Raw genomic sequence first — 21064 nt, forward strand, 5'->3', positions numbered from 1 at the left:
TTTAGAATGTGATTTCTTCTTCTTTCTCTTGTTCTTCTCCTTCTGGGACTCCCATCATGTGTATATTGGTATACTTGATGGTGTTCCATAGATCTCTTACGCTATGTTTACTTTTCTCCTTTCTTTTTTCTTTCTGATCCTCAGACTGAATAATTTCAATTGTTTTATCATCAAGTTTACAGATTCTTTCTTCTGTCAGTTACAATCTGCTCTTGAACTCTTCTAGGGAATTTTAAATATAGTTACTGTGGTCTTCAGCTCCAGCAGTTCTTTTGGTTCCTTTTTTTTTTAACAAGGGGAAAAATTTTTATTGTAACTTATATACAATGTAAAAATTTCCATTTTAACCACTTTAAGTTTGAACTTAACTGGTTGCTATAGTCTAGCCAAGTTGACACATAAAATTAACCATCACATCTGTCTCAGTGATTTTGGAAGCTGTATCTAGATGGGGCATCTTGCACCTGGTCCTGGAAGTGATTGCGATAAGCAGAGTCCCTTCACCAACCTGCATTAGACATGGAGCATGAGTGAGAATTAACCTTTATTTTGTTAAGTCTCTAAGGTGTGAGGGGTGTTTGCTACCACAGCATAACCTAAACTGTCCTGACTGATAAATCAACAAACAGCAAGAGGGACATGTAATTCTACATTACAATTTTTGTATATGGTATATATATGTGTATAGATACTATACATCTATATTTTTGTAGAGATACATGTCTATCTTTTCTGACATCTTTTTTTTAGGTATTTGTAGAAATGTTAGTCATACAATATTTGTCCTTTTGTTTCTGGCTCATTTCACTCAGCATGTTTTTATTTATTTTATTTCTTTTTACAAACAAACACTTTCCATTCTCCCCTTCCCACCTCATATTAACCAAATCTTTTCACAAATTAATTGGTGCTATCTCACCCTAGACACATATTTTAAGACTTCCTAACTTGATATTGAACAATTCATTATCTTTTGTTAAGTTTTCAAAGGCAATCTTTTTCCTGTAAAATCTCTAAAACCCCAGGAATAATTAGGAGCAGCAATGCTTGATTCCTGAGATCCAGTCAAATCTTAAAATAGGTGGAGTAATAAAAGGAATCCAAAGGAAAAGTAAAATTTTCTAAGGTAAGTAATAATTATCAAAAAACACTATGAAAATTTAGAATGGAATCAAATTGTCAATATTGCGGCCTGAAGAAGGCCCCCCAAAAGAAACAAAAGTGACTGCTTCAAATGTTGTCTTTTGGTCCCTTTTTTATAATTTTTAGCTTTTTATTAAATTTGTTTGTTCATTTATCATTTTTATGATTTCCTTTAGCTCTCTGAACATACTTAAGACAATATTTCAGAAGTTGTCATCTGGTCTTCCTCATTGATGGTTTCTAATGCTTTCTCTTTGTCCTTTGCATGGACCATCATTTCCTGTTTCTTTCTATTCCTTATAATCTTTTTGTTGCATGCTGTAAATTTTAATATTTTAGTGTGTTATCTCTGGAATTTAGTTACTGTCATGTCTGTTCCTTATGCGTATGTCCGGCTAGTTCCCTGGGTATGCACATATGAGCTTAGGAATTCCCCCATTTACAAGGGTCTGAATGTCCCCTTTTCCCCTAGGAGACCCTGGGTACTATATTTTACGTCTTAAACCTGGTAATCCTTTGCCCTTGGCAGCTGTGATTTTATTGCTTTCTTACAGTGTTTTAGCTTCCCTGCAGGCTGAACCTACTTACTGGGTAAGTTCTGGTGTGGTACATCTGCAGGAAGTATCCTGGTTCAGTCTTTCAGACTGTTACCAGACAGACCGGTGCAGATTGGTACAGCTGTATGTGCACCCTAGGCCCAGGGCCTCACACTGGCTGTGTGGGCTGGCTCCTTACTGATCTGGGGAAAAGGTGGGAGAAGGGGCAGCAATGGTGCTATATGGTTTTCCTACAGTTTTTAAGTTGCCTTTTTCTAGATTTGGTCCTTTCCCAGTTACTGCAACTCTTTAACTGTTTTGTAGAACTCTGAGAAAGATGGTTGTGCCTGCTCTTGCTTGCGGTTTAAAACTTCAATAGGGCACAGAACATTGGCGCATATTACTCTGCCACCTTGGTCTGCCCTGGTACATTTTGAAAAGCTGTAATTTAATTGTTTATATTTGTCTGATATGAAACATATTTAGGATTTATTTTTGTAATTGGAGACCTTTGTGGGAGATCTGCTCTAAATGAATGATAAAAACTAATATCCTGCAAAATAAGAAGTGAAATTATAGAATTAGATTATAAAAATGAATACAACCATAGGAAAGAAGAAACAGGCCACAATTTGCAGATGCATTAAAGATCTAGTAGAATAGAACATATTCTTAAAGTGTAATAAGTAGTAAGGAATGGTGTCTGAAAATAGCCTTAACAGAAGAGACTGATGAATGGGTATATGGTGGAGATATTTAAGAGGAAAATGATTCCAGAAACATATATTCTGTGTTATAAGTCTCTGGCTTTTTTAATGATATAGATGCCTTATTGGAGGAACTGGAACGCTCCACCTTCCAGGACAGTGATGAATATTCCAACCCAGCTCCTCTTCCCCTGGATCAGCATTCCACAAAGGAGAGTAACCTTGCTGAGACTTCCAATGTCCTTTCTGTTCACGATGACAGAAGTCCCTTGCAGGTAACTTCATTTATTGTAGTATCTTGACTATAGATGTTTGCATGAATTTCTTAAAACTATATTCTACATAAAATGATATGAAAGGAGAATCATATATTCAAAAATGAGAAAAAAATCCCTCAGTGGTAACTTGAAGGTTGTTTTTTGTAAAGGGGAAGAGAATTGAGAAAATCATCACAAGAATAAGCCTTGGAGAACTAAATTTTTTCTAATGAGGTCATGGTAAGACATAGAGTCCTCATTCATTTGGGATATTCTGATATTTTGTCTGTACATCAGAGATGCATGTTGCAATTTGAGTGGCATGGCACTCAATAAGATCAGAGATCATCTGAGAAAGGTCAGGTGGTGGCTCAAACAAATCTTCTCAGGGTGACTTTCCAGGGTCACCACTTTCCAGGTCTTATTTTTCTACTGAATAGATTAGGAAATTTAATTATTAGTAAACCCAGAGATGATGAAGCTCCAGAGAACCAACTCAAACTAACTAAACTTATAAGAGGTGATGCATAGAAAACATAAATCCAACTCATTAATTTATGCTTAGAAATATCAAGTAGAACAGATACTAGTATTTGCTGATAGGTATATTCTCCTCCTATGGATCTGATGATCTCCATGAACCTACATTATAGTTAGAAAGTTGCTTGATGAGAATGGAATTAATGTAAGAGGAATTCAGTAGATGTTCTTTGAATTTTTGAACCATGATATTCTGATGCATCTGTGTGTACTCTGGGGGATAACCAACAGCTCAGATCTGAAATTTGAGCTGTGGGAAGATTCCCCCTCTAACTCTTCTTTCTTCCTGCCACATACACATAGTTTTAAGAATACACATTTATCTCTCAACTCAAGAGTTCTTCTCTTGTTCTCATTGTTGGATTATAGCAGTAGGTTCCTGACTGATCTGCCTGATCTTGCCTCCCTGCAATCTGTTTTCAACTTAGCAGCCAGAGTGATCCTTTAAAACTTAAGTCAGATCATGTCATTCTTCTACTCAAAACACTGGAATAACTTCTCATCTCATTTAAAGTAAAAGCAACAGTCCTTACACTGAGCTTAAAGGGATGACTGTATGTCCTGGTTTGCCTGGAACAGCCTTTGGTTCATGCATAGTTTAATTGACCACCATTTTTTTCTTCTGGATTCGTCCATGGTCTTTTCTAGTAGTGTGTAAGACACACGTGCACTAAACAGAGTTCTCATTTTTTAATGACAGAATCCAAAAGATGACTAAATGAAAACTTGTCTCTCTTTCCCTGATCCTCTTCAGATAAAACCTAACTATCACTATGCTTTCAAGGATAATATGCAGAGTGTTGGCCGTTAAAGCTAAGAGCTCAAACACAACCAGCTATGGACAGCTGATTCCTTCTGGTCTTAGGTGCTGGAAGGAAAAATTTGATGATGCTTTCCCGCTGACTACTTGGTATCCCACCACTTATACCATGGCCCATGTGGTGGCCTGTGAGGTGCATGGAGCCTCCTCAGGGTCAGTAAGAAATGTGAGAAATTGTGGCTTAGTGTTATACCAATTACATTTAGGAAATAGAGGTTGAGCATTCTTGCCACAAAGTAGAGTGTAGTCTAAATGTTCTTGTCAGAGTGGCCTTGTTATCGATTGTATGTGTAAGGTTATAACTATTGAGATTTATTTTGTTATTTGGTAATGCTTTTTAATTTTGCAGTAAACCCTTTTGGAAGCAATGGAATCAAAACTAAACTTCATATTTAATTTTCTCAAGAAAGTTGATGATGAATGTGTAACTTGCACAAAATTTTTGTAAACATTTACCATTCACCATAGGGATGAGTAGAGATAGCACTACCCCTTCAAAAACCAGAACACACAAATATGGTGAAGAAGCATCAGCATCTTCTTTGAAAGTTAATACTTAATTTAAGAAGAATGCACCTGAAGATGATGGTTTAACATGTGCAGCTGTAGGACATGTGTTTACATGTCCTTGTGATGGTTTTCATTTGGGTCACATGACTCCTCTAGACTAATTTTGCCCATTTTTAACTCCAGGTTTTCTTGTGCTTGTAAATAAAGTTAATTGGTGATGATTAATCATCTTCGCAAACAGTTAAATGATGTCAGTTTTATATGAGTGTCATTGGAGGCCTCAATTAGAAAATCTATTAATTCCAAAATGATACAGTTTTTTTTCCATCCAACTAAAGAATAAGAGTATTTGGAAGTTCATTCTGTCATAAATGAAACATCTGACATTGTTAATGTCATTGTAAATTTAGTTGAAATGTTAAGCATTGAAGATAAAATTTTGTGTGTTGTGTGTGTGTGGTGATGATATGAATATAAATTTTGGTTGGAGTATAGCACTGTGGTAAAAACAGTGTTCTTACTGTCTTAAAAAAACCTATGTGTAGAAATTTGAAAAAGGGATGGTATTCAGGAAAAAACATAATCAAAGCAAACTGGAGTCTATGGTCAACAGTAACATTGTAATATACCTCCATTAAATGTAACAAAGGCAATATGCCAATGCTAAATGTATATGAGAGGGGGATATAGGGAGTCATATGGGATTCTTGGTAGTGGTGTTATTTGCTGTCCTTAGTAGTATATTGTATTGTATGACATGTTATTTTTCTTTTTATCATTTTTTCTTATTGCTAAAAACAAACAAACAAACAAACAAACAAACAAAACCTATGGAGGAGAAATGTAGTTGGAATTGGTTGTAAGGTGCACAGAATTCATGACTGCACACAAATAAGCTGCAGTAGTCTACCAATCAAAATAGAAACTGTAATCTTCAAAATTTACAAATATTTTGTATGTAATCAGTGTATGTTTAACTGATCTACAAAACTTTTGTGACAGAAGTTGATTTTGAATACAAAGAAACAGTTCAGGACAGCTGTAGATATTTTCTGTCTGTTGCCTTCATCAATCATATTTTAGAAATGTCTGAGCCTTTGAAAAAACCACATTGTAAACCAATCTAAATTTAGGTTGCATTATATGCAAAATCAGTTGGAAATCTTTAATCAAATTATTCAATGAATGTAGCATGAAGCTTTTAGCCAATTGCATTATATAAAACAAAGCTTGTTAAAAGGGAAGAAGCTCAAATTTCTACCTGCCAAAGTCAGGGAGGAACTGAACAAATCAAAAGATGAGAGTTCAAATGGTTTAATTGTGCTATGGAAAAAATCTTGACTTTGATGGAACTCCTAATTTTACTTGGATAAATTTATATTCTTTGTCAGAATGGAATGAAGTCATGAAGACCTATGATTTTACAGCCTCTACATCTGGTGAGATTTTAAAAAGAATCACAAATAGAAACAAAAGTTTTGTCTGGTAAAATTATTTTTTGAAGAAACATGCTCTGAATAGATCCTGAAAGACAGCACCTGTGAAAATATTGGGGCTGAAATATTTACACATTTTAATATAAAAATAGAATTGAGAATATCCTCCATTTAGTATAATTTGCTCTGAACTTACAGTGTTCATCAGCAATTAGAAATGAAATATTTTCTCAATTAAAAATACTACGGTCTACAGAAAAGCAGCAATTTCAAATATCTTAACCACAAAAGAAGATCACAAGTTTATGAAGAACATGAAAATAATAAGACCATATTGAAAAAAGAAAGGCCATTTTTCAGAATTTTTTTTGCAACAGTGTTAGAGCAATAGCTGAGTACCCAATTAAGGTATATGAATATATATCAAGAAGAATTTTTTTACTTCTGCTACTTTTAAATGTTCAGATAATCAATATAAAAATTTTATTTTAATTTGTTTTAATCCTCACAGCTATTTTAGAAACTTTTGTTTTGGAAATAACTTTGAATAGAATTATTTTATAGTACCACTAATATAATTAAACCACATTTTTGGTCAGTAAATGCATATTTCAAAAATTATATAGTTTTACTTATCATTAACATCCCATTTCACTTTCAAAAGTGTCCTAGATTAGACAATAAGTTATATAGCCATGCTACCTGAATGATCTGGCCCCATTTGCTTTCTTACCCCATCTCTCTGCTTTACTCTGCTCCAGGCACACTGGCCTCCTTGTTCAGACACTCCAGAAGGCTCTTCCAGCTGCTCCTTCTTTCTGGATCACCAGGAATCTGCATACTCCCCTCACCTCCCATAAGTTCTTGCTCAAGTGTCTTCTTCCCAGTGAGGACTTCCCTGATCAGTATATTAATAATTGCCATTTCTATCACCCTTCCCATCTCCCACCCTCTGCTTTTTATCTCCCCTTTAATTTTACCTAATTAATTTACTATCTGTCTCTCTCCAACAGAATGTAAGCTCCAGGGTAGACAATTTTTTATTTTCTTTGTCGACTGCTATATCCCAGTCTTAGCACATGACAGACATTCAATAAATAAAATGTTTGTTCAGTTAATAAATTCATTGCTGGCCAATCACCCTTAGAGTCACACATTATTTCTTTTGGTATGTTAAATTTAATCATGTTGTAGTCTTAGTCCAGGCACTTTCCTGTTTAGTTGAAGGGACTTTGCTCGGACCCATTTTGTTTGCTGCTATCCAAGGATGTTCTACTTCTCTATTTCATTGGTTTGAGGGCAGGGAGGACACACTATCATTCACTTACATGCCAACTGCTTTGCTTAGAAATTGGCCTCTCCCTGAAGGATAACTGGTATTCCTCTGCCTTGTGTAAAGAGATCTCAGGGATATGCCGGTTGTTGGTCCCCTTTAGAAGATGAAAACATAGAAAGGCACCAACATTTTAATAACAGAAATTTATTATTTTCTCTTCCCTGTTATTTATTGTATATCTTAGGTGCAGCTGGTGTATACTACCAACATCGAGGAGTCCAATGTCTACAGGTATTTTTAAATTAAATAGTTTTAAAATTTTAAGTTGTTAGATAGTTGTTTGGACAATAACTTGCTTTGAAATTGTTTATTATTAGAACTCCTACTACCCTCCTCCTCTTTCCATATTCTATAAGCAGAGCTGGAATTCTGGCAAGCTGAGCTGGCAACTTCTCAAAGTATCTAGCTTCTAGATGAGTTGTCCATGATAGTGGGCTCTGCTCTTTCCTTCACCACTTGAAAAAAATGTAAATAGTCCCAGAGTCACCACAGATGGTCTGGCTCTGATATTCCAGATACCATGCTCCATTTCATAAAGGAGAAAAGGCACCTGAAAAAACTTATGCAAGATTCCAGCGGTATCAGAACTATGATCAGGGGCTAAACTAGGACAGTGGGTTCCCATCACAGAGTAATGGACATGAGCTTCTTCAAATGGATAGTCTTTCTACATTTGTTCAAATTTTATTTAGTGTTTGGAAGGATTTCCTATTAATAAAAGTTGTATATTAAAACAGATTCACTTACTGACTGCCCAAAGCAGAATCAATAGTTATAGCTTGCAATTTTTAATATCAGATAATGTTCTAGGAAAAAATTGAAGGACATAAAATTTAGTTAGTAGACTTGTGGTTGGTAAAGAGAACTACACCACACCTTATTTGGTTTCAGAATTGCAGCCAAGTGTACACATACATGATGCAAAAATATTTAAAAAAGAATGGTCTGTGCTATCGAGAAGTCTTTTTAAAACTTTCCACTTGAGGGCACTTTCTACTTTGGTGGGAGTGAGACTGATTTATTAATTAATACATATTGCCAGTTTATTCCGGTTTCAGGAAGCTGCCTTGTGGACATGCCCCCTAGTGCCTCTCCCCACCAAAAGTCAAAACAAAGAAAATTAACAGCAACAACAACAAAATTGCCTGGTACCCGATAGACAGTAAATATTTGGTTTCTTAAAACTAGGAAACTAAATCTTTAATAGAAATACTGAAATGCAAATGAACACGTGAACATGCATCATGCAAACCGGCCCAACCAATAGCCATTATCTGGCATGGTGATTGATGGAACACCAATACTAACTTATTGATCCCTGCCCCTCCCCGCCCCCACCAGCACACACAGTAAATGGTCTTTGGCCTATTTCCCATCAGATCCACTCTTCGTCTTTTGCTCTGCTTGGTGTTCCAGGGGAGCCGACCTCTGCAGGTTGGGTTTTCCAGGCTCCAAAGTCAGCTGGCTCTCACTGGCTTCAGCCAGTGGCTGGTACTGTGGAGAGACTGGAGGTCGAGAGGCAGGGAAATCCCTTCCTACTCCCCATCTCTCTCTCCCCCTCCAGCAGTGTCACTGGCAGGAGCTGTATCTCCTTTATGGTTTCAGCTGGATCAAGAGAGGCCTGGTGTGGTTCCAGCATCTACCCAGTAACCTGGGCCCTTGGGCTCTGGTAACTCTGCCTCTTTTCTTTGTCCCTTTTGGCCTAGGGGCAGTAATGGCTTCCTGCTATGGCTAATCTGTGGCTTGCCTTACTGTTTCTGCTTTGCTTCTTAGCGCCATCACCTGTGTAATCAGGTTTCTGGATTAAATTTCCTCTTGGATTAAATTTCCTCTATTTAATCACAGTGGTTTGTGTTTTCCTGGTTGGACCTTGACGGTTACACTCCCTTTTACTGAATGATACTTGCTGTGTAGGCCTGTGTGGGAAAGGGATGTGAAATCCAAGTGACCTAGTAAATATGTCATAGACTGACACAAATCCCTAAGGCTGGTATAATTCAGAGCCAGCAAGGCTAGCAGGAATAGGTAGAACATTAGACCGAGAAACTAGATTCCTGCATTGTTTCCACCATTTATCCTGTCTTGCTTAAATGAACTAAACGTTGCTTTCAACCTTGAAAGTATATTCTACACCAGTCATTAATTTAGCAATATAATAATAATTATAATATAGTTAAATATCAATAGCAATATGAGCAATAATTTAGAAATGTATCCTTTATCTGAAAAAATAATTTTGGTAAGAACAGGGAGGATTAATTCATAAAAATATATTAGAGAAGTGAGTGGGGAAAATGTCTAAAAGAATTGCAAAACCAAGTGCCTTACTTGAAAAGTCTGGATTCTTTAAAATTCATCTCTGGTAATTTGTATTATTAAACTCTCTGAGTAATGAAGTTAGTTGTTGCTGATGACATACAAAAGCACCTTTACCATCTTCAGAAGGTCAGGGACAAATCAAAGGGCCTCTGATTTGAGGTACCTCTCTTTCCAGGAAAATTTCTTACATTGGATGCTTTAATATGTAATCATCAACTCTTCCAGATTCCTCATTTCTTATTTAGAATATTATGCTGTTGGCTGAATTACATGACAATGTTCTACTTCTCTATACACTGTACTAGGACTCTAGTTAAATTGTGGACCTGAGTCTGTAAGCAGACACGGGTAAATGCTGCTAAAAACAAGACTGGAGTTGCTCCCATCATTGATGTGGTGCGATCGGGCTACCACAAAGTTCTGGGGAAGGGAGAGCTCCCAAAGCAGCCCATCATTGTGAAGGCCAAATTCTTCAGCAGAAGAGCTGAGGAGATGATCAAGGGTGTGGGGGGAGCCTGTGTCCTTGTGGCTTGAAGCCAAGTGGAGGGAGGTTCATTAAATGCTAATATGCTTTTCCCTTGTAGTCTGAGTATAGAGTCTGAGCGTAATCACCATCAGGAACCCACCTTAACCAGGCTCTAAGAAGAAATGTGGAGGCCTTAGCTAAAAAGCAAACTTGAACTTCACTTTCATTTATAAAATGAGAATGATAACCTGTTGAAAATTTAGTTGAACACCTGTTTGCATTATTTACAGTGGGTGGGAGAAGGTAGCCCTATCTGTTCCATGGGGTTCACGAGACATTCCCATGGGTCATATTCTACAGAAGGGCAGGGGAATGGGTTTGAGGCAGTTCTATAGAGCTAAATTCCTGATCCTAAGGGTTTCCTCCTGGATCCCTTACCTTGGACTGAACTGTTCTAGTTATAACTAGAATCTAGAATTAATAGTACTCCTTATAGTCAAAATGTATCTGATAGAAAAAATTGGGAAACCCTGAAGGCCAGAAACCAAGTCTAGGTTTTATATCTCTTCCTGTTGAAGCCGAACTGATAATAACCAATGCTTCTGTGCAATAAAACCTATAGACATAAAAAAAAACAAAAAACAAACAAACAACAGTGACAATTTTTTAAATACATACAAGCATGTCCCAAACTGTGAGATTGACAGTTTTTTCAGATTATACAGGTCTTTATGAGAAACTGCATCTATTCCACAGTGGGGCACAGGGGTACAGGCAGCAGGATGTGCTCACAGTCCTCTTGCTTTCTGTATTTCTAAGTCACAGGCCTGTGGCAGCAATTGCTAAGGGATTTTGACTGCAAAATGTTGTGAGCAAATGCTCTTCTGTACTTCTTTGGAAACCTCCAAAAGGGACTGAATCAATCACTTGCATGTTTGACCATTTTTGTTCCCAGATTAAAACAAAACAAAAAAAGAAACTTTGCATCTGGCAGAAGGCTGTATTTTTACCTAAAAGATGATGCTTTTTATCTTAAGAGGGGAAGATGTCTGTTTTCCACCTGTATTTTTCCTGGTTGTTAAGTACTCAAAAATAAGAAAGTCAGCAGTGGGACATGTTATACCCCAAAGACAGTTAGTCTTTTTTCCTTAAGAAAGGAAAATATCCACTTTCCTTCCACAATTTTCTTGGTTGATAAATACATAAAAAGAAATAGCATATAAGTCTTTGTTTTCATTTTTGAAAATGTATTTAGTGAAAGAATATTTAGTTTTCTTTTTGACTTTGTAACTGTGTGTGATAATTGTGTGTGTGTCTGTGTGTGTAAGCTCTTGGTTAAAGTTGATTAAAAATATGACTCTGGAGTTAACTGTTCATAACTTTTGACCCAACGATTCAAAGTTTACTCTTTACAAATTCAAATATGGCTGCAAATTTTTATTTAGTGATATTGATTATAATAGCAAAGATGAGAAACAATTTAAGTGTTCTACAATAAATGATTGTTTAATAAATTATGGTGTATTATACATTTGAAAACTAGATTGCATTTAAACATTATTTTGGAAGATAGTTTAGCATGGTGGTAGAGGACAGAGGCTTTGCAGTTTGTAGGCCCAAATCCTGTTACTGGCCCAAACTCTGTTATTATGTAGGACAAGGTTTTTAACCTCTCTGAGCCCAGTTTTTTTTCATCTGAGGGGTGACAACACACAGCTCCTGAATTTATGAGGATTTAAAGAGGACACATATAAAGTCCTTTATGAAGGCCCAGACATAGTGTAGACTATGCCATTATGGTTGCAAAGGATGCATAAGGATATGGAAAAATGATTACAAAACATGAAAAAAAAGTCATTCTAATTTTGTAAAATGATTCACAATCGTAGATTTAATGATATAAGCCAAATTATGTGTGATTTAAATTTTTTCTTTAATTTCTCTGCAGTTTTCAAATTTTCAACACTTCACCTTGTATTAATTTGATATTTAAAAACATTTTCAATAGGAATCACAGAGCTATGATTGTTTTTTTGTAGTTTACATGGTTGTTTATAGATTCATTATATATGAATGTGTGTAGGGTTGTAATGTCTGAGATAGCCAGGAGAATTACAATACCATTTCCCATCTGCCAGCCCCCCACCTCATCTGTCCCAATGTGCATTAGCTATTTTTCTAGGATAAGTGACCTCTATTTTGTTTTGTTTTGAAAATACATATTTAGATACTCAATTATTTCCTAAGCTCATGTAAAGAGTTAAGAATTAGAAACATATACAGGGTAAAAAGTTGAAACTCTATGCATAGTGTTTCCTCCCACCAGCTAACTACCAGATCCATAGGTAACTGCTTTCAGGTATGTCTCTTACATACCTGTGTGTATGCATATTCACACTTACGTAGAAGTGCTTATAATGCATTTACATAAAATCGAATGAAACTTTTCATATTGTTCTAGGCTTTGCTTTTTTTAGTTAACAGTGTATCTTCAAAGTGTTTCTTATTTCACATAAATCCATATCTGCATTCAGTTAAACAGCTGCATAGTATTCCATAGCATGGATGGACTATAATTTATTTGACTATAACTTTATTTTCAATTTGCTCATAAAACTGTACTGTAATGAATATCCTTGTATATATAGCTTTATATATATGATCAGTTATTCTGTAGGATAGAGTCTCAGAATTGAAATTGCTGAATCAAAGGATGTATGCCTTTGAAATGTTGGTAGATGCTGCTTTGCAAAGGATTTTATAAATTTACATAGCTACTTGCCGTGTATGTAAATGTATATTGTGTATGTATAATCCTTACTTTTGCTAACACTGCATATTGTCAATTTTTAAAATTTTGACAATCTTATGCATAAAATTGGTATCTCTGCTTTAATTTGCATTTTAAAGGTTAATGAGAATCAGCATATTGTCATATGGTAATAAATATTTGGGTTTCTTTTGCTGTTAGCTGCTTATATTCCAGGTTTTTATTGGATTTTTATCTTTTTGTTATTATTTTATAGAAGGCTGCATTTTAGATTTGAATATTATTTGTTTTAAAGTTTTTGAGGTTAGCGCTATCATTCTTTTTTTTCTTTTTTACTGCAGACTTTTGTGCTTTTCTTGGGAAAGCTTTCTTATCCCTATCCCTAAATTATGAAAAAAAGTCCTCTGTTTTCTTCTGGTATTTTTATTTCTAAGAAATATTTGTATCTTTAATTCATTCAAAACTAATTTGCATGTATGGTGCATCAGGGATTTAAATTTACTATATTCCAAATAGATTGTCATGCATTGAGTCAAATAGTATGTTTCTTGATGATTTGAAATGTCACATTTACTATTTGTGAGGTTCTTATAGGTGCAGTAGTCTGTTTCTAAGTTCTCTATTCTACTCTAATATATTTGTCTGTTTCTTTCCCAATACCACAAAGATGTAATTATTATTATTTCATAAAATATCACACCTTTTAGGGCAAGTTTTGCCTCCTCAACTTTAATTTTCTTTCAAAATTGTCTTGGATTTTCTACTCCAGGAATTTTAGCATTAGCTTATTGATTAAGTTGAACAATTCTACTAGGATTTTTATTTGAATTACATTGAATTTATAGTTTAATTGGGGGGAACTGATGTCAATGAATGTATCTTTATTTAAGTGGGTTTTCTTTTATGTCTGCCAGTGCTTTTTCTTCATAGAAGCCTTACACATCTCTTGTTAGATTTTTTCTTTGATGTTTTATATTTTTTGCTGGTATTGATATTTTTGCTTTTTTCCAGTTAAATTCTGTGATTTTGTACTGCTAATCTGTAGGAAAGATACTGTGTTTTATCCTTGTATCTAGTCACCATTCTGATCTTTTAATTCATTCTAATAGTTGTTTAATCATTTATCTTGCATTTTCTAGGTAAATGGTCATACCATCTATTTAAAAAGAAAACAGGACAAGAATGCTTTGTCCTTTTCTTCCAAATATATAAATCTCTTATTTTTATTTTAAAATGCATTTGATATGTCTTCTGGAATATTGTTGAGGACTTGCATGATAGTAGAATCCTTGTCCTGCTCATCTATTAATTAGAAATGTGGTTAATGTTTGACTGTTTTATATGAGGCTTGTTATAGGTTTCTTGTAGAAGAAATCTTTCATCAGGTTATAGAATTTTTCATTCTTTTGCTAGATTTTCAACAACAGAAATGACAGTTGAATTTGAACTGCTTTTTCAGCACTTATCAATAAGTTTATAAAGCTTTTCTCTTTTTGGTACTGTAATGAATTATATTAATCCTTTTCCTAATGTTGAACCATCCTTGGATGACTGGAATGATCACTACTTTGCAATGATCTATCATTTTTTGAAAACACCTTACTGTTGTTTTTATTTAAACTTTTCACACAACCCACATATTGTTCTCTCTTTGGCTTTATTATCAAGTTTCAGCTAGATTCATGGAATGAATTGGTAATTTTCCATATTTTTAAATATATTTGAATATTTTATATATTGGACCCCCAAAATTGTCTGTTTTCGTGCTTTTTTCCATCAATTTATGTTTTTATGCTTTTTGTTTAATTATATTAGTTTAATTTTTTGGTCGAATGCTTTATTCTTGGTTTTTCTTATTTTTCAATAATTGCACTTAAGTCTATGTATTTTCTTTTCAGTAACATTTTGCCTTCAATTCTGAGGGGGTGTGTGTGTGTGTGTGTATCCCTACTGCTATTTCTAAATAGTATGAAAACCCAGTTTAATTTTTTTCTTCATCCCAGAGTTAAAGTGCTTTATTTTTTCTTAAGTGGATAGATTGCTATTTTAGATTAATTTGCACTTTTATTTACTGCAGTATAAGCATATGGTCTGTTGAATTTATGTATAGAATTTTTTGAGCATTATTTTGTGTTCTCAGACATAGTTAATCTTTCTAATAATTGCTCAAGTATTTGAGTACAATCTGTATCTATTTGTTGGATCAAAGTTTTATTTATCAGTAATTTATTTGCAATTTTATGGATATAAAACCAACATCATTATACATTATCTAAAATGTCTATATCAGGAGTCTGTAAACTTTTTCTGTGAAGGGTCAGATAGGAAATATTTTAGTTTGTGGGCTACAAGGTCTCTGTTGCAACAACTCAAGTCTTCAGGGAAGCATCTGTAGATTTGACCTATAGGCCATGGTTCACAGATGCCTGCTCTGTATTCTTATTTACCTGTTGTCTTTGGCCTGACTATAACTGAGTGGACATATAATGCTTTTTAATACAAGAGAATACTATTAAAATAAACAATACAGGCCCATGGGCTTAAAGCTCAGTTCAGAGGCCTCTTTGCACCTGGTTGTAGGGCAAGAATGGCCTGCCTACTAACTGTCCATCCCTTTCCTTCATGCACTTGAGAGCAATGGTCAGTTTTTGAGAGGACCAGGCAGGGGACGAAATGGAGACAAAAGGCAGGGAGACATTCAAATTTTTAGTCTAGTACCCATTTTTCAAATACTCTCTGTCACTAATTTTAGATTCACCTCTAAGGGAGTAATAGTAAAAACTGTGTTTTCTCGTATTTTTATGGGTGGCTTGTATTTATTTGAGTTTTAATGTATTGGTATGATATTTTTGCCCCCTAAAGTGAGGTCCAAGAACCGAAGGAATCACCACCACCTCCTAAAACCTCAGCAGCCACTCAGTTGGATGAGCTCATGGCACACCTGTGTGAGATGCAGGCCAAGGTGAGTAAGGTCTCTGATGGAGACTTCAGGGTCTACAACAACAAAGGGTTATCTTTGTGGAATTTGTCCCTTCATTCCTCTTTTCGGAACTCTTCTAAATTGTCATTCATTTCCCCAGACTAAATTTAATTCAATGGATGAGCTCAACTTTACATTATGTATTATCTAAGCACAAAAGGTAATATGATACAGGCCCTGATCTGAAGAAACTTGGAGTTTGCTTGGTAAAATGAGGCATAAGCCTCTTAACATTTGTTGAATAAAAAACGTGTGGGTTGCCAAAAATACATGGAGTGAGTATTAGGGGTGTAGTGAGGCCATGGAGATTTCATCAAAGAAGTGGAGATGGGGCTTGGGATGAACTTCAAAGCAGGAGTAAGGTTTAGATGGGAGGAGATGAGAGGAGAGGTCCTTCTGGTTGGAGTGAGCCCTGATAGGACAGGCACCTAAGGCTGGATGAAGTGTGGAAGAATTGCTAGAGACTTGCCTGAGCAGGATGGAGAGAACCATGAGACAGAGCAAGGGACATCAAAGTATAGCTCTGAAAGTAGGAAGGATGAAGATTCGTAAGCACCATATTGAGATAAAACCTGCTTGCTGATTCTAGCCTCCAGAGCACAGAGCACAAGCTCACATGGCCTGGCAAGGAATGTAAATCAGATAAATGGGCTTAAGGACTTATTAAGAATTCTCGAGCTAGAGAAGTTCTAAATCTCATTGGAGGGCTAGATATACACACATGAAATGACTATGAAATAATTCCAAGGCAGAACTAAACATGCATGTGATTTAGGGGGCAGGACTTTATCTTTGCATCTCACATTTAGATTCCCAATGCCCAGTGTAGTGCCTGGCACATGGTAAGTCATACATATTTATTAAAGTTTACAAATGAATAGGCTTCAAAAACAATTTTCATAAATGGCTAATGTTCTTTGATGTGTTAATATCTACAATAAAGCTGGGTAGATTGGCTTATTGTATTATATATCTGAAAATACTAGGGAAAAAATCTACATTAGGAGTTTTAATTGTATTGTGTTTTGTAATTGATTTAGCATGTGTATTTGTTTATTTAATTTTTTAATTAAAACTTTCAGTTTAGTTTTTGAATTAGCCACACATTCACATTGCACAAAACTCAGAGTACAGAAAGTATACAGAAACTGTTTCCCTATCACCTCTTTTCTCTGGCCATCCAGTTATAGATACAGATGTAGAAGTAGATGTAGATATACTGTCATGTTTTTATTTAGTTTTGTTTTTCATACTTAATATTGTTCACTGTTTTAGGCCTTTCAGATGTTAACTTTTTGAACATTAACCTCTTGAACATCAACTAACATATGAGAAAGGAGGAAGGAACTCTCAGATGAAAGTTTCTTGAAGGAAAATGAGCATTTTGGATTAGTAAGAGAATGGAGTAAAAATAGTAAAATAGTAAAAATAGGATGAGAAGAGGCCTAAAGGTAGACAGTAACAGATCACATTCAGGTGACTGTTGGGAGCCTGGCTGGTCTTAAACAAGGAAGGCCTTTTACTGAGCAATAAAAGATGAGATTGGAAAGGTAAAGTGAGGGCAGTGGATGGGAGACTTTGAACTTTGCTGTGATGAGTGAGAATTTGATGCTGGAGACAATGGAGAGCCACTGTAATTTTCTGATTAGAGAAGTATTAGGTAGCAGTAGCCCAGTTGCAAACGAGTGGAGAGAGTAGAAATCAGGGCAGGAGGTGATGGCGGATAAGCTAAGTATCTTTTTTTGTAACTTGAGATTTTTCCTTTGAATGGTTTATAATAACTGTTTTTGGAGTTTTGCTTAAGAAAATCCAATCTATCAGCAAGACTGATGTGACCACTTCTCACCACCTTCTCCCCTAACACTGGTCTAAGTCATTTCTGGCTTGAATGTTTGCGGTAGCTTCTCTTCTAACTGGTCTCTGTGCTCTGCTCTTGGTTGGCTGCTCTTATTTCTCCACTCAGCTGCCACAGAGGTCTTATAAATCAGCTTTCTTCACTCTTATGCTTGATACCCTCCAATAACTACCATCACACTTGGAAGAAAATCCATGTTGCTACCATGAGGTGATCTTTGCCTCTCTCTCCATTGTCTTCTCCTACCATGTTTAATCTCACTCTCTTTGCTCTAGCCACACTGACCTTTTTAACTTTTCTTCTAATGTGCCAAATTGTTTCCTTCCTTGAGAACTTCTCTCCCCCTGGAATGCTCTTCCTGCAAATATTGATCAATTTCTGGGATGCTAAGAACATCACTCAAATATCTGCTCAAATATCACCTGTGAAGAGAGGCCTTCTTTGATCAACTCCCATATAAATCAATACTTTTCCCCCATCCCACCCTCTGTCACTTCTGTCTCCATATATGATTTCTCTCTAACAGATACTGTTAAATCACATACCCATTTGTTTAATTGTTTATTGTCTATAATCTAATTGAATGTAAACTGTTTGGGCCAGGCCCTTGGTCTGTCTTGTACATTGCTTTATACCAAGCACCTAGAGCAATGATTGGCACAAACTAGGTGGTCAATAAATACAGCAAAATAATGGAATAAAAGACAATATGATCAACTGTTGAACTGGTGCCATGGTAAGAGTCAGAAACAGTATCATATCCATATACTCAGTTTTCTATAGTCAGGAAAGATTTGCAAATGAAGGAAGATCAGTCAGATTTCACTCCCCCTGAGGAGCTTAGAATGAAAGGGAAATTAAGGTATTTTTAGTAGAGTGAAAATGTTGCATTCTTACAAAGCCATAGAGAAAGATAGGGAAAGACTAGAAAGTTCAGTCATAGAGGTAGGCTTACTGGTTCATGTTAAAATGCTAATGAGGGTAAAAGTACACGAGGCTGAGTCTCTTCATGATTCTTTCCTTGGCACCAGGTTGCAGTGAAAGCAGATGGAAGCAAGAAACACTTACCAGACAAGCAGGATCCCAAGGCCTCCCTGGACTCGATGCTTGGAGGTTTGCAGCAGGAATTGCAGGACCTTGGGATCGCCACAGTGCCTAAGGGCCACTGTGCTTCCTGCCGGAAACCGATTGCTGGAAAGGTGGGACAGGCCAAGATGTTGGTCCTGTAGGCATCAGTGTTTGTCTGTCTGTGTTCCACTGGGATTGCTGTTTCTCCACATATTTTAAGACATTTTAGCATAGCTAATAAGTACTGATCACTTATAGTGCTCCAGGCTCTGAGCTAAGTTCTGTAGAAACATTACTCCATTGAACGGTTATAACATCAGTTCAAGGGACACTGTTGTTGTTCCCTTTGTAAAGATTGAGGGCTCAGAGACATTAACTGACTTGCCCAAGGTCTAGTAAGAGGTGGAGGTGGGATTTGAACCCGGGAGAGTTAGATTCCTGAATTTGACTCGTAATTATTTTTCTGAACTGCCTTTACTGAGATGAACTTCCTCAGTGCTCTCTCTGTCCACACAATCCCTATCTAAATTGATTGATTACAATTTTCAGCTGAATTCGGTTCCAAACTCTAGGCACATATCTTCCTTCCCCAAAATGATGACAAAGGGCCTTGAGTCCTGACTCCACTTGGGACTTGAGATGAGGTGTTCTGACCAGAGGAATAGGAACTGTCATTTGGCCTTTCTGTTTTCCAGGGATGCCTTCCATGTGGGGAGTGTTTATCTCTTGTCTGTCAGCACTGTGCTGTATGTTATTTCTAACCCCTTCTGGGTCAATAAAGTGCGACTGAACATGCAAGGCTTTTAGCAGTATGGTTAGTCAAGAAGTGGGCACCCCTTTACCTAACTCCACAGAGCACAGACAAAAGACTGTCTTAGGTCTAGATGGCAGTGTTGTGTAACTCTAGTGGTGTCATTTACATGGAATATAGGGTGAATCGTGCCCTCTAGACTTGGCAACCTACAGAGCCTAGAGCACACACGTGGGCTCCCATGTCAGACTTTATTTCATCCCCCAGGTGATCCATGCTTTAGGGCAAGCATGGCATCCGGAACACTTTGTCTGTACTCACTGTAAAGAAGAGATTGGCAACAGCCCCTTCTTTGAGCGGAATGGACTGGCCTACTGCCCCAAGGACTACCACCACCTTTTTTCTCCACGCTGTGCCTACTGTGCTGCTCCCATCATGGATGTGAGTAAAGCAACCCCTCACTCCTAGCCCACACCCAATTCAGGCAGCTTTGAATCATTCATTTAGAACCGGCCTCATATTTAAAGCTTTGCAGCATTTTGATATCTCTCTGTGTTTTCCTTTTCCAGAAAGTACTGACGGCAATGAACCAGACCTGGCACCCCGAGCACTTCTTCTGCTCTCACTGTGGAGAAGTATTTGGTGCAGAAGGTATGTTTGTGGATGCTGCATCCCATAGCCCAGGGGCAGTTACGAGAAGATGGGTAGAGCTTTTCCTTGTAGCCTGCTGCCCCGTATACTGTGGTAATCCTGGTTTCTACACCACCATTCAAGCACCCATTTCAGTACTAGATGCTGTCCCTCCCCACCTTTCCCCCAACATTTATCGTTTTTATTTAAATTGATTTTTTTAATCAAAGAAATACATATGCAAAATTTAAACTCAAATATTCTTCAAGGTTTGTAATGAAAAAGAGCAGTTCCCTGCTTTTCCCTTCCCCACTCCTTAATCCAGTTCTTCCTTCCAAAGACTTTCAGCTGATTCTTCTAGTTACTTGTATGTTTTAAATAATATCCTTATATTACTATAGATTGATTTTTTTTTTTCAGTTTTAACCATCATATGTCAACTTTCTACTAGGGAACTTGAGAGTTTCCTCAACATTTCTGCTTCCTTCCCTCATCCCAGTACCTGCTTTCAGTATATAATTAGATCAAAATTTCAGGTTAGATCAGTTTTCAATGTGTACATACTGGTAATCATATAAACATTTCTCACAGTTGAGCCATGTGGCAAACAATAATTGTAATAGAACGTGGATATTGGAGCCGGATTGCTTGGTTCAAATCTGGGCTGTGTCATTTATTGGCTCTGTGGTGCTGTTCAAGCCATTCACTATTCTGTGCCTCACTTTTCCTCATCACTAAAATCAGCCTAATAAGAGTTCTTATCTTATAGGTCATTATAGCGATTTTAAGAGCTAATACCAGTATAGTGTTTAGAATAGTACCTGGCTAGTGATGGTGATGATCATGATGATGATCATGATGATGATGATGGTGATGATGGTGGTGGTGGTCATGGTGATGAAGATAGTGGTGGTGATGGTTACTGTGTCCCTTTTTTTAA

General features: G+C 36.4%; 1 protein-coding gene across 4 annotated transcripts in view; it reads left to right on the forward strand.

Annotated features, from left to right (window-relative positions):
* LPXN (leupaxin) overlaps nucleotides 1-21064 on the forward strand; it is a 44460-nt gene that overhangs the window by 11499 nt on the left and 11897 nt on the right. For 2 of the 4 annotated variants that reach the window (XM_037839044.1, XM_037839047.1), the window contains exons 2-7: nucleotides 2504-2661; nucleotides 7470-7516; nucleotides 15703-15802; nucleotides 18707-18874; nucleotides 19762-19935; nucleotides 20064-20145. In XM_037839044.1, coding sequence (XP_037694972.1) covers nucleotides 2504-2661; nucleotides 7470-7516; nucleotides 15703-15802; nucleotides 18707-18874; nucleotides 19762-19935; nucleotides 20064-20145 — 729 coding nt within the window. The remainder of the gene's footprint in view (nucleotides 1-2503; nucleotides 2662-7469; nucleotides 7517-15702; nucleotides 15803-18706; nucleotides 18875-19761; nucleotides 19936-20063; nucleotides 20146-21064) is intronic. The other 2 variants (XM_037839045.1, XM_037839048.1) reach the window with 1 other exon arrangement.

This window comes from Choloepus didactylus, chromosome 6, assembly GCF_015220235.1.
Source record: "Choloepus didactylus isolate mChoDid1 chromosome 6, mChoDid1.pri, whole genome shotgun sequence".
Classification (NCBI taxonomy): Eukaryota; Metazoa; Chordata; class Mammalia; order Pilosa; family Megalonychidae; genus Choloepus; species Choloepus didactylus.